Below are 12,800 nucleotides of genomic sequence, written 5' to 3'. Positions count from 1 at the left end.
CAGAAAGACAGGGAGCAGCACTAGCTCAGTGCTCAGTGCTTAGGCTGCGCAGCAACGGAAAGCGCGGGGGGGAGCTGGGCTGGGGAAGGCTGGGGAAGGAAGGAACGACCCAGCACGACGACAATTATCTCATACTCTCGACTCTCACTCTCTGTTGTTTTCTTTCTTGCTGCATTATTCTCGCTCTGTTTCTTTCATCGTTCCACGTCCACACCCAAATCAACAATAATGTTCAATCGCCCATTTCCGTTCCCGGTTCCGTTCCTTCCCCAGCATGACGTCGTTGGATGACCGGGTGGAGCGACGAGACGATCAGACGAGCCACTACTACGTCGACTCTCCGCCCTGGTTGCCACTGCTCAGACAGATCGATAATACTCAGTACAATAACAGGCATAGCCAGTGTTTGGTGCGACAGCTTTGTGCGTCTCTTACTTGTTCTGGGTGACTTGAATAGAGAGAGAGTAAGAGAAAACCCATAACATGTTTCGCTGCAATTGATTATTATTGATATTATTACATACACATCGAGCATCGCTCTATTTCACCTGTTGCATTTGATTCCCTAGTAACCAGGAACAGACACTGATTGCTTGGCCTGCGGCTCCCCACTTGAATTCCTCTCGATCGGCGCCACAGACAGCTTCAACCTTTGAGCTACATCTATCAGCTAGCCGATCACTTGTCTTTCGAGACGTGAATTGCATACGACGATCAAATCAGGCAGAGAATCTATTCTTCTTCTTATTTTCTTCTTCTTGTTATATTGCTCTCTTCTTGTACTTCCCTCCCTCCACATGGCCGACGGAACGAATCCCCCGCTCAGCTACGAGGCCTCGGCCACGACAACCCATCCGTACGTGGGCGCGACACTGCCTCCAGAGGTTATTGCCTGTCTGAAAAACTCGCGATATGTATGTATTTTATTTAAAAATCTTTTATCAAGTTGCTTCTAATCTAGGTTCGCAGCTTCACCTGGCGACCAGCGATGGACTCACCCCGCACGTCTCGCTCATGTCTTACACCTACCTACCCAGCACCCCATTCGATGAATACCCCAGCATTATCATGACCACAAATCCCTCATCTCGAAAAACCATCAACCTCCAAGCCAACCCGCGTGTCTCCCTACTAGTGCACGACTGGGTTTCGCATCGCCCACCCACGCGCGCCCCCAATGCCCGCGACGGCTCACCACCGCCGGCCGCCACACGCTCGTCTCTCGCCAACCTGCTACTCAATTTAAACACGAGCGCGCTCTCGAGCATCTCGACGACCATCACGGGATCCGCGCGCTTCCTGCAGCCGGACTCTGAGGAGGAGCGCTGGTGCAAGACTCAGCACCTGGACAACAATACCTTTGTGGCTGCGCCCGGCGAGGAAATCCCGTTTGCGCAGCGCAGGGGCAGCGGAGTCGCCGAGACGCCCATGATTGACGATGATAGTCGTGTCGTGGTAGTGCAGGTGCGCGAGGGCCGGATTGCAGACTGGAAGGGCGGGGTGCGTGACTGGCAGCTGGTGAGATCGGGCGATGCGCATGGCGGGGTGAATGGGGTGTCTTCGTAGTTGACATTATTGCAAAATGAAGTGAAGAAATTATGTGAAATTGATGATAAGCGGTTGAGAACAATTGTATCTGCTACCTACTCCTCCATTAACTATATTATTGTAGCAAGTCGTTCCATATTAGAGGGAGGTCATAGCTCCACTCCCGATGGCGTCACTTGGTCTCAATTCTCAACTTCATCCTCCTTTCATCTCAACCCAGCTCCAATAATAATGCAACATCTTGAACAATGGCATTGCCTTGGAAATAAACAAACTCAATTAACTTCCATTAAACAGCAGCCATGCGTCTCGCGCACCTGCACCTCCCCGGCATCACGCCGTTTTCCACCGTGGCCAAGATCCAGCAAACGCTCGCACTCGGCCATCTCGCTCACAAAAAGGCCGTCTCTCAGAATCCTTTGTCATCTTCGATACAAACAGCCCCAGACCCAACAATAATAACCTTCACCCCCAACCCAGTTTACACCACAGGACGCCGCGACCTCCCGCCATCCAACACCTCCTCGCCAACCGATCCGCAACCCTCTCGAGAGCTCTCGTTGCCTCCCTCGCTCGAACCGATTCGCCATTTACTCGTAGCCCCAGGCGGAAACAAAGAGCAGCCCACCGCGGAATACCATCCTACCCTGCGCGGAGGACAGACTACATATCATGGGCCCGGCCAGCTGGTCGCCTACACAATCCTGGACCTGCGCCGTCTGGGCTTGTCGCCGCGGTGCCATATTCGGTGTCTCGAAACGTCGGTTATCGATGTTCTCGCCTCGTATGGCGTGCGCGGCTTTGTCACTGAGGATCCGGGCGTGTGGGTGAATGACAACAACAACAACAACAACAACAACAACAACAACAACACCAAAAACAAAGAAAACGAGTTATCGACAGAAGCAAAGAAAATCACAGCCGTCGGCGTCCATCTCCGGCGGCACATTAGCTCCTACGGCATCGGACTGAATGTGACCAACGAGCCCATGTGGTATTTCAAACAGATTGTCGCGTGTGGGCTCGAAGGGCGCGAGACTACGAGTTTGGAAGCGCAGGGTCTGGAACTACATCCAAACATATTGAAAGAGGTTGGGACTCGGTTTGTGGATGCGTTTGTGAAGCGGCTGCATACGGATTATGCGTCGTCGCCCAACCAGGAAAAGGTTGATGAGGTGTATCGGTTAGGAATGGAGGATGTGGTTGCGTTGGAAAAGGAGCGTGTTGCTGGGATTTAAGTAGAAGGAATGGTTTTACATATGAGAGAAATTCAAAGTAGATATTAATATATTAATGAGCGATATGTATATCTATGCTCAAATGTCGTCAGCTAATCAAAATGTCAAGTCGATGTCAACGGTTTGCCACTCGTACTGCCACTGCGCTGTGGCTGGGATATCAATCATATCAGACTGGGACGTCAAGCATTGCAACTGTCGAGTCAGGTAAGTCGAGTTGAAGAAGAAAAGGTCCAGAGGACGGGTCGTGAAGAATGTGCATGAAGTAAAGGTGAAACATAGCAATAGCAAGCAAGAGACAAAACAAAAAAAATCCCCCATCACAGAATAATACATCCTCCGCTCGAGCTCCCCCCGGTTGGCTTCACCTCGAGCGCCACTTTCGCTGCTTCATAAAATGTCTCTCGGATTCCCCGGTTCTGCACCGCAGAGCATTCTACACCAATCCATTAGCCATGACACTTTGAACACTGTTTTGTATGAACAGAAAGAAAGAAAGAAAGAAAGAAAAAACCAACCAAGGTATTTCACAGCCCCAACCTCCTTCGCCTTGGCCAACCCTTCATCAAAGGCAACCGCATTCGGGTTCTCGTTTTGCTCGTCGTCCTTGCGCAAATCGCATTTGAGCGCGGTCAGTACCAGCTTCACGCCGGGACAGTTTTCGTGGATTTCGGCCATCCATTTGGACGCGACGTTTTCGAACGAGTCTCTGTTGTCGACCTGCAAGAAAATCAGACGCTCTGTCGTAAGAAGCAAGGATGGGGGGGAAAAGTACACTAAAGCAGAGCATTATAACGTGTGTGTCCTCGTACGAAAGCGCGCGCAGGCGATCGAATTCTTCCTGGCCGGCTGTGTCCCATAGGGACAGTTCCATGTGGACGTTGTCCACGAAGATGTCTTGCTTGTCAGCTAGGTATGTCTGTCTCGGCGAGTGTATATCGTACCGTGAACGTAATTCTCTAAACGACACGAGCATTAGCATTCTATCTCGAAAGCAGCCTCAAGGGGAGAGTACTCACCAAACACCGTCGGTTCACTACACAAGAGAAAAACACCTAGGTTAACACAACCCCCAGCCCGTAAAACTATCGACAGACTCACTAAACCGTCGGGAAAAATCTGCATAGTGAATATCAGTATTTATAGATATACCCCTCGAACCAATAGCCGGACTCACCCCCTGGTAAACACATTCAAAGCCGAGGTCTTTCCGCAAGCACCGTCCCCTCTGCCACGCATCAGTCGCATTCACAATAACAAGACAACGAGAGAGAGAGAAAAAAAATCTCACAGCAGAACCATCTTCCGCTGGACGACCTTCTGGCGCCCGCATAAACCCATGTTGGCGACGCAGCACTACCGTGGGGATGGCGGAATGGCAGCAACGGTTGACAGCGGAGGCGACGAGGAATCACACGGCGTAGATGGAAAGTGTGTTTATCACAAACATATATCATATATATATAAGTCGATCTGGGCGTTAGAGCTGTACCCAGTCGAGTGGTCGTGGTCGTAGAGAGAAAGTCAACAGACCTGACATGCCACGTTCAAGTTAGCGCCGTAAACAGGTCGATGACATCGCGCCGGCATTATTGATGGGGCCGGCTCCACGCTCAACGTCAGTGCTCGAGTATACTCGGTATCCTACTATTCTGCTTTTACCCATGTTATTACTGTAGATATAATTGATCGTCCATCGTCCTTTGTTTAAATACATGCGCATGATATTATTCCCTACTAAGTAAATATACAGTTAATACGCCTCCTGCTCTTTCTCGATATTGCGTCGACCACGCTGAAGCCGCTCCGACAAGTCCAGATCGCCTGCGCGTTTATTAATCCCTGATATAAATGTGCCTCGACCGCCGTCCTTGCTCGTGCGAGCGCGCGCTGCTTCATCGGCTTCGCGCTTCGTCTGTTCCTGCGCATCGACCGCTGCCAGTCGCTCAGTGCGCATTTTCTCCAGGTCCGTTGCATTCTGCTGCATCGCGGCCAATTTAGCTGCCATGTCTTCCTTCTTCGACTCTGCGGAGCCCTGCTGCCGCTGTTCGCGAGACGGGGCCGTTGGCCGCGGGTTGTGGTGCCAGCTTTGTCGTTTGTTGTCTCTGTCGCGGTCACGCCGAGGCGAGCGGTTGCGACGGCTTGACTGTGGTGAGTATGACCGTTCGCGATGATCACGATGCTCGCGACGGGAGCTGTTTCTGTACGGTGAAGGAGACCGTCGCGATCGACTCTCTCTGGCAGGGGACCGAGTTCGCGAACTGCTCCTCGCACGCTCGCGACGTCTATGTCGGCGGTAGTCATCATCGTCATCATCGTGTCGCCTCGACCGATGTCTCGATGATGAATTCCGATCGTCGTCCTTGTCGTCACGATGGTGCCGGTGTCGGTGGCGATGTTTGTGCTCCCTCTCCGACGACCCATTCTCTTGCCCCGAAGCCTTGAGAAGCTGTCTCCTGCGAGCCGGGTCATTCATCATCGCCTCAAAAGCAGCCTGCTCCTGTTTTTTGATCGCAAGCATAGGGTCCTCTCGAATTTTCAACGCGGTGTCTCTCGCCGTATTCGCGTTCTGCATCGCCATAAACGCATCTTCGCTCGCCGATTTCTCCAGCTTTTGGTTTTCAGTGCCCTTGATCAACCCATCAATCCGCCGTTTGCCCAGCAAATATCCCTCCATCTCCTCGGTTGTGCCGAGCTGGCCACTCGACGGTCCAGCGTACATCCAGTCCACGCGGTTCGCACGTTTTTTGCCGCCGGCGGCTTCTTGCAGGTCTTGGATTTCTTGAATCTGGCGCTCTTCCTGGCGTTCGCGCATCATCTGGTCGATGCGCTTGCGCTCCTCGAGCGCTTTTTTCTCGGCGATCCATGTTTTTTCCTGGTTCTTTTGGAGTACCGGGTTCCAGCTTTTCTTCAAGTTCAAGTCGCCACCCATGGTGGAGAGCTGATCTTAGTAGATGATGATATCGCAGTAGTGTTTCCTGGGTGAATTTTGTAGTAGCGAGAGTGATTGCTTTGGAGATGGCGATGAGTGATGAGTGTGTTGAAAGAAAAAAGACTGGAGTTTGGGATTGATGGAGGCTGGTTCTGGTTAGCGCCCGATCGGGTATAGTGCCCCGCCACCGTATATTAACTGCTGTATATTCTTGCATCTATTTTACCACGCATTCTGAAAAAACAAAATCTTTCTTCTTAACAAAAAAACTTTATAAGTGACATGGGCGACATGCCATGTTTCTTGTCAAATAAATATCTATTGCAACTTTTGACGTCGAACATTCATTTCCTTCCTCCTCTCGACATCCCCCTCAGCAATCCATTTACACGCTTCAATCATTTGGATCACATTGACATATTGCTTGAAAAGCATAAATGCCCCGGAAACGTATAAAACCATCCGCAGAATAAAGGTGTCTACCGGTTCGGTCCTGCATATGGTGAGTACATGTATTCTATAACCAACGAGGGGCAATAAACCAACCTTCCCGGGATCAGTGTTTCCGTGCTGGCGGAGAAAGAGAAGAGGTAAAGAGCGATGAAAAAGAGCTCGTTGAATAGACAGACTGTAAAAAGCACATTCTATAAATTGATAAACATGTTAGCAACATTGAAGGGTATGCATGTTGATGTACATGTAATTGTAGTGGCATACCACATTGGAGTAATATATCTTCATCGCCCACGGCCGGTTCTGGCCAATCTTTTTATGGCTTTGATTTGCTGTGCCCATCATCAATGTGGCATACACATGCATATAGTGACTCGCAAAATCCAGGCTAATCAAGCCCTGGAATAATATACTCCACGCCGGGTAAGCCGCTGCTAGAAATACCAAGAGACATGCCGTGGTACACCGATCGATGGTCATGTCGAGCATGGCTCCGAACTGCGTGGATTGGTTGAATTTGCGTGCTGCCATGCCATCTATGGCGTCAAGGAGACAGGATATGCTGTAAAGAAAGGAGCATGTTCGGGGGTGTATCGGCATAAAGTAGAGTGACAGGACAGCGAGAGTAATGCGTGCATATCCTACTACACGTCAGCACCTCCTTCAATGTTGCGAATGTTGCATCAATTGATAGTTTTGAACTTACCTACAAGGTTAGGGATAAAAAGAAAAATATTTTCTGTATTCCTGGCAGGGTGAACATCGCCGTCATTGTGAGGAGCGATTCTCTGTGTTTCCATTCCGTACGTAGACATCTATAAATGTATCCAAAGTGGATGATGGGTGTAGTAGCTGGTGTACACCTGTCAAGTAGTATCCGAAACCAAATAAAATCAGTCTAATCGTCTTTAAGTCTAGTGGTAAAATAAGTGTCAATTCCCCACTGCTGCCTGATCTGACTCACCCACACCTGAGCCGTGTAGGATTACACACAAATTCTATAAACCTTAAGTCCCGTGAAAGTAACCGTAACCACCTAGCTGCTGCTCGTAATGTTTAACCATGCTGAACCTAAGGATCCTTTAGGAGCTCGGATTTGATTTCTTATTTCCGTTGGGGAATGGTCTCTTTAGTCTAGGTGTCTCATCTCGACCCTCGAGTAAACCGGAAATACCATTTTCGGGTTTCTCATCAAACAATTGGGTTGGGCACACAATTACTGGCTAGAGCTGTGCAGCAATGGCTTTCCTTTTAATTTGGGTATATGGCCTCTCCTACTCTTAACTTCGCCAAGTAACCCCTTCCGAGGTCGCCTCTACCGCCAATCACTCCAGATGTCATGTAGAATCGTATATATAAAGCGGGTCCGCACTTTCAAGATATTCATTGTAGCTGTATTTTATTAAGACAACAAATCTAGCACCTTGCGGCGTAGCGGGCAAGCGGATTTTCCTTTATTGGATCATTGGCCTTTGATAACCTAGGTTCCAACAAGTATATAAATAAATGTAAGCTATGTCTCTGAGAGACTGGACTACTTTAATACTAAATTTTGCTCTCTCTATGTGGCATTTGTATGGTTCTTACTCACCCTTATAAATACCTATATTGTAAAACCTAGGGTTGTCTGGAATGACTATAGGAGAGTAATAGGAGCCTACTCAGATTTAACTAGAAAGATAATAGGTATAAATACAATTATATTATACAAATCAAACAGATAATACAGATAATACAGATCAAGTTGATCAACTGGATAATCTAGTGAGAAAATTACACACATTTTGAGTATAAATTTGACGTTGTTTATGTATTTAATTTCAGACCTTCAGACGTCTATAATATCAATTCATGTGTTGTTTGTATCCTGCACCTAATCCCAATTTCCGACTACGCCCGCATCCGACAATATTTTTATTATAATAATAGAACTGCGATGTTGCTTTATTAACATTTCTAAGGATAATAAATTCTAATTAAATACTACCAGCCTGTTCTAGTAAGCAGAGAAAACTGTATCACACCTTTATTATCACTTCAAGTCAATCACCATCAATAACACTAACAATGGACGTGAATATATAAGCACGCGACGGCTCACGCCACACACACATCATATTGACCAGAAAAAGAAACGATTATCAGTTACATGGACGTAGATTAGTATGAAACCTTTTTCCATGATAAGATTGAGTACCGCACGCAGTAGAGTACTCTCGGTGAGCACAACCATAAAATCGACTGTGTCTACCCAGAACGTCGTTTATAAACAAAATTAAATTAAATGAATTTAGAAATAGTACCTGATTGTTCTTGACATTCGTATTGAACACTGTAGAGGGATTAGTGAAGCCGGGGAGTACCGCGGGAAAACGTGATGGATGAATATTTGCATATCGAGACTCCTAATTAGCAAGAGAAGTCTATCATCCGGAAAAAGAGAATATAAGTTTTTTTTTACAGAAATTAGCTCTAATTTTCAATAACAGAGCTAAGGAAAGAGAATCAAATTTAATATCCACATTGTTATACACATTGTTCTGTGTAATATAGGCTATTATATCCCAGTTGCGGACAGCCAAAACAAACTTTAGCCTAAAACCTCAATATATCCGAGCTCATCTCCTGTTTCAGATCCCTTTTATTTAACTTTGGAATTTTTTGACCTCCTTCATCTTCAGAAATAAAACCTGGACAATCTGTTTTATTGACCTGGACTCATCCATCATGACTGTTGTCGTCAATCAAGATGAAGAGCAGCAGGCATTCATCCCGAAAGCCCAAGAGGACATGACACTCTCAGAAAATGATACCCCAAAAGCGAGACTGATTTGCAATGGATATTCGCGATTAATATTAGAAATTTTTATGGGAATCGCGATTGTCTTTCTGTCGATTGGTCACATTTATGACAAGGAAGCAATCAAGTCATCGCTAGTTCCTAATTGTATGTTACTGGATAACTAACATGAAAAAAAATCGAAGCAACGCCGACTAATACAGACCAACAAAAGTTTCCCTAAAGAAGTATACTTTTGCCGAAAATCCCTATTACATGAATGAGACGATGTTTAGTAGCAGGGATGCGACCCTGAGGACGCTCCACAATTGGATTGAATTGAGCTCAGGTGATTTAATCAAGCATCACCTACAATACAAAAGCTTTACTGACAATCGAATTATCAGTTGGGCGGGGATATATTCAAATTAATAACACTGGTCCTATCGACCTAGGTGAACCCTACAGCATCGACGTGCACTCGCGTACCGAGCCAGTATATATGATGTCGGTGTTCCATCAGCTTCATTGCCTCGTATGTATTCTCACCCAATCATGATAGGAATCCCTACGGCCGGAATAAAGAGTACTAATACCCAGAAGTCATACATTGTGCAGGCATATCAAGCCGCATTCACCGGATCAACATTAACCAAGGAGCTAGCTCACCACTCCTCTCACTGCTTTGACTATCTCCGGCAGTCGATATTGTGCGCCGCAGATACCACTCTTGAGGGAAAGACCACGAGTGGTCCAGGATGGGGGTCTGTACATGAGTGTAAAGATTACGACGCATTGCTAGCCTGGGCAAATGAGCACAGTGTCATGGCGTGGAAAGCGAATACTGTTGACACTGCTATACTTTAAATCAACTGCACCTAGTATTCGAAATAAACCAAAGACCTGAAACAATCTACTTGCGTGCCAATATATCTGGACTGAGACCTGCTTCTAATTCATTACCTGTCTACTTGTACGTGAAAAAAAATCTTGACTTTCGTTGAGCTATTAAATATTTCTTACACACCGCGCCAAATTCGGATTACTTATATTTCTGGCACATATATTAATAGCTACTTTTAACCGTGTTAGTTATCATTTGCTTCCAGTTGGCCAGTCTCTCCTCTTCACCCTTGTCCCTCGGTCTAAATACGAATGGCTAGATAACGGAGACTGGCAGGTAGTAGCTCCTGTCCAGCCTATTCCTCCGCATTGTGCCCATTCAGCGGCCCGAGGAGATGAAGAGGAATAATAAGAAGAAGAAGATATAGCGCCTCTAGTCCTCGCACCTCCCGAATCATTACCCCAGAAATTGTCGTACCCCAGTATACGCGCATCCCAAAGTCCTACTGTATTCATCTAGTAGTCCTAGGATGGTAATTGTCCCCGGGCCTTCCATTTCCTCGGTTGTTTACTCGGGAAAGTATGCTAACCCTAACACTACAAGATTTTCAAGTTGCTTCTGATAACATTGTTTGGTTGTAGGAAGGAAAAGCTATTCTAGCTTCCTATATATCATTCACAACATTGAAACAGACAGAACAGCCGAGAGCGATGTTGATTTTATGTAGTTGATATTCTTGCCGGGGAATATTCAATGACTATTGACGGCAATAACTTGTTCATATCGAGTACCGTAGTATATATTTATAAATAAACAAGGCATAAACTAAAACAAGACGTAAACCGTTCATAATTAAATTACCCTGCGCGCTATGACAGCAAGTGACGTGGGGGCCATCTGCATATTAAATTTCTAAATTTGACGGCTTAGGCTGAGTCTGCAGGATCCAGAATCGACACTAATACTATTGTTAGAACCAAGCCACCTGATTGACTCTTAAATACGCGCAGGCAGTCCGTGCGTCTTGCTAAATCTGCATCCGAGCACAGGATTTAATAATTATAAGGGACAAAGGACACCGTTTTGATGTCCAACTCTACATATAGACTCATAGCGACATCGATGCTTCCCCCATAGCCGTGCGCCAGCTGGCAAGTCCAAGTGATGGGTCCTTCACAAGCCACATCTTTTTCACAACAATAATGAAGGATCCAACATCTCTCTTCCCTACTGAAAATAGTAGTGGGGACGCCGAAAAAGAATTACTTGTCAAGCAGCGCTCTGTGTCATCATCTGAAGATGGCACAACTTACGACATTGCAACCACGACACGATCTGCATGCATCGTCGCGGTGTCGACAGGCGCAATCCTCGCCCTGCTGTGTTTTGTAACTGGGATATATATTTTTGCGACAAACGGGAAGACACTGGTTGCTCCATGGTCCATCTCATCAGCAGGCCAGGAAGCCCTAGTGCTAGCCGTCAACGCTGTGCTCACGCTCTGCATCGATGGCATGATGCTCGTGCACTCGGTCTCGTTGCGTTGGGCACTATATCGCGACGGACGTCTGGAATACAATACCAATATCCGGCTTTTCACCAGCTTGAAAAGCTCCGGGCCAAATAAATGGTACATCAACGCGTTGGCGCTCTTCTGTCTGGTGCTGTCGTATGGCTCCTCGTCTATTTTGTTGCTGGACAATCAGGAAATCGATACGAACGTGGAATGGAGCGAGGTAGTCAGCGGACAAACTCGACTGGCGGTTAATGCTACAGCCCTGGTAGCGCTGGCCCTGGGGCTCGCCGGCCAGGCTGCCATTGCGGTATGGTGTCTAACACTTTCTAGCAGTAAGTTGATAGTACCAACCTGGAGTTCCAATCCACTTAATACAACACTGGCCGCGATGCAAAATGCCAAACTCACGCACCGGCCGGGGAGGTGTATGCTGTCAGTGCACCAGAGACACGAGCCGTCAAACCAAGCAGTATACCCTGCAGCCAAACAAGGGAACATATTGCAAGCACAGCGCGGTACTGTGCAATACATTCTCACACTACTATGGACACTAGCCATTTTCGCCATCGCATGGCCCATTGCTGTCGCTGCTGTCTCCATGCGCATAGGCAATGCCAGTGCCTATGGCCAGGCTGCCACGAAGGAGCCTTCTGTATCATGCTGGAGGTTTGGTTTCGACTGGAACGAGGACTCCTCAGCATGTTTCCGGAACTATGTGACACTGTCTTTATCCCCATCCGCAAACACCCACAATCCGAACGCCGGAACATTCTCATATGGCGCGCAGGCAGTTCTCTGCCTCCTCCTTGTCTGTGCCATCCAAGCTGGTCAGACAATTGCCCTGCACTGCGCGGAGCTGCTTGTCAACTTGTCTCGCGACGAAGCCACCTGGCGAAAGGCCTATAGTAATAATAGTGAGACGACGAAAAAGCGAGAAACAGCAGCAGCTGCTGCTGCTCCAGGCGGCGCACAGCTCCGCACAAACCCATTCAGCGCAAATGTATCCAGCTGGGAAAGCATTGTTTTATTCATCGCCAAAGCAGTCATGCATTGGATCATTGGTCGAAGCGTGCTCCCTTCGATTGGCCTTGAAGATAACGGAGAAAGCTATTATTCTCCTTACCAAAACGGGCTTCAGTTTGATATGGTATACTCGCGACTAATCATATTCGCCGTTTTGGCTATTCTGCTAGCTGTGTTTGCGACATATCTGGCCTTGCAGAAAACGCGGGGGTGCCAGCCGGCGACGTTTGGCCATTTGCAGACGCTGGCTGATCTTGTTGATGACTGGGAGACGGACCACAATGGACGCTTGTGGTGGGGAGATAAGACTCTGTGTGGAGAGGCTGATTCTGACGGTCAGACGCGTCATGCTGGGACAAGTTGCGATAGGGCTTTGCTTAGTCCGATATACGCTGGAGCTGCATATTCTGGAATGAATACATAACATAGGATTTAGCTCAATGTTCCAGTCCCCTGGTTGGATGACC

General features: G+C 47.5%; 5 protein-coding genes across 5 annotated transcripts; 3 read left to right on the top strand and 2 right to left on the bottom strand.

Moving 5' to 3' along the window:
• Nucleotides 1-797: 797 nt before the first annotated feature.
• Nucleotides 798-2,786, top strand: TRUGW13939_11107 (uncharacterized protein; the record flags this gene model as incomplete). The annotated part of the gene is made up of 3 exons (XM_035494216.1): nt 798-914; nt 970-1,504; nt 1,846-2,786. 3 exons carry the CDS (start codon nt 798-800, stop codon nt 2,784-2,786), a joined length of 1,593 nt encoding a protein of 530 aa, XP_035350109.1.
• A 320-nt stretch (nt 2,787-3,106) lies between these two features.
• On the bottom strand, nt 3,107-4,127 carry TRUGW13939_11106 (uncharacterized protein; the record flags this gene model as incomplete). The annotated part of the gene is made up of 8 exons (XM_035494215.1): nt 3,107-3,222; nt 3,305-3,506; nt 3,562-3,683; nt 3,731-3,745; nt 3,806-3,822; nt 3,888-3,905; nt 3,964-4,014; nt 4,078-4,127. 8 exons carry the CDS (start codon nt 4,125-4,127, stop codon nt 3,107-3,109), a joined length of 591 nt encoding a protein of 196 aa, XP_035350108.1.
• Nucleotides 4,128-4,539: 412 nt separating this feature from the next.
• Nucleotides 4,540-6,986, bottom strand: TRUGW13939_11105 (uncharacterized protein; the record flags this gene model as incomplete). The annotated part of the gene is made up of 5 exons (XM_035494214.1): nt 4,540-5,727; nt 6,061-6,211; nt 6,265-6,362; nt 6,436-6,812; nt 6,878-6,986. The coding sequence occupies 5 exons, from the start codon at nt 6,984-6,986 to the stop codon at nt 4,540-4,542; spliced, it is 1,923 nt and encodes a 640-aa protein (XP_035350107.1).
• A 1,912-nt stretch (nt 6,987-8,898) lies between these two features.
• TRUGW13939_11104 (uncharacterized protein) lies at nt 8,899-9,817 on the top strand (the record flags this gene model as incomplete). Its single annotated transcript, XM_035494213.1, has 3 exons — nt 8,899-9,118; nt 9,334-9,485; nt 9,551-9,817. The coding sequence occupies 3 exons, from the start codon at nt 8,899-8,901 to the stop codon at nt 9,815-9,817; spliced, it is 639 nt and encodes a 212-aa protein (XP_035350106.1).
• A 1,179-nt stretch (nt 9,818-10,996) lies between these two features.
• On the top strand, nt 10,997-12,757 carry TRUGW13939_11103 (uncharacterized protein; the record flags this gene model as incomplete). The annotated part of the gene is made up of 1 exon (XM_035494212.1): nt 10,997-12,757. The coding sequence occupies one exon, from the start codon at nt 10,997-10,999 to the stop codon at nt 12,755-12,757; it is 1,761 nt and encodes a 586-aa protein (XP_035350105.1).
• Nucleotides 12,758-12,800: the final 43 nt, after the last annotated feature.

This window comes from Talaromyces rugulosus, chromosome VI (assembly GCF_013368755.1).
Source record: "Talaromyces rugulosus chromosome VI, complete sequence".
Lineage (NCBI taxonomy): Eukaryota > Fungi > Ascomycota > Eurotiomycetes > Eurotiales > Trichocomaceae > Talaromyces > Talaromyces rugulosus.
This window is presented reverse-complemented; position numbering and strand designations above follow the sequence as displayed.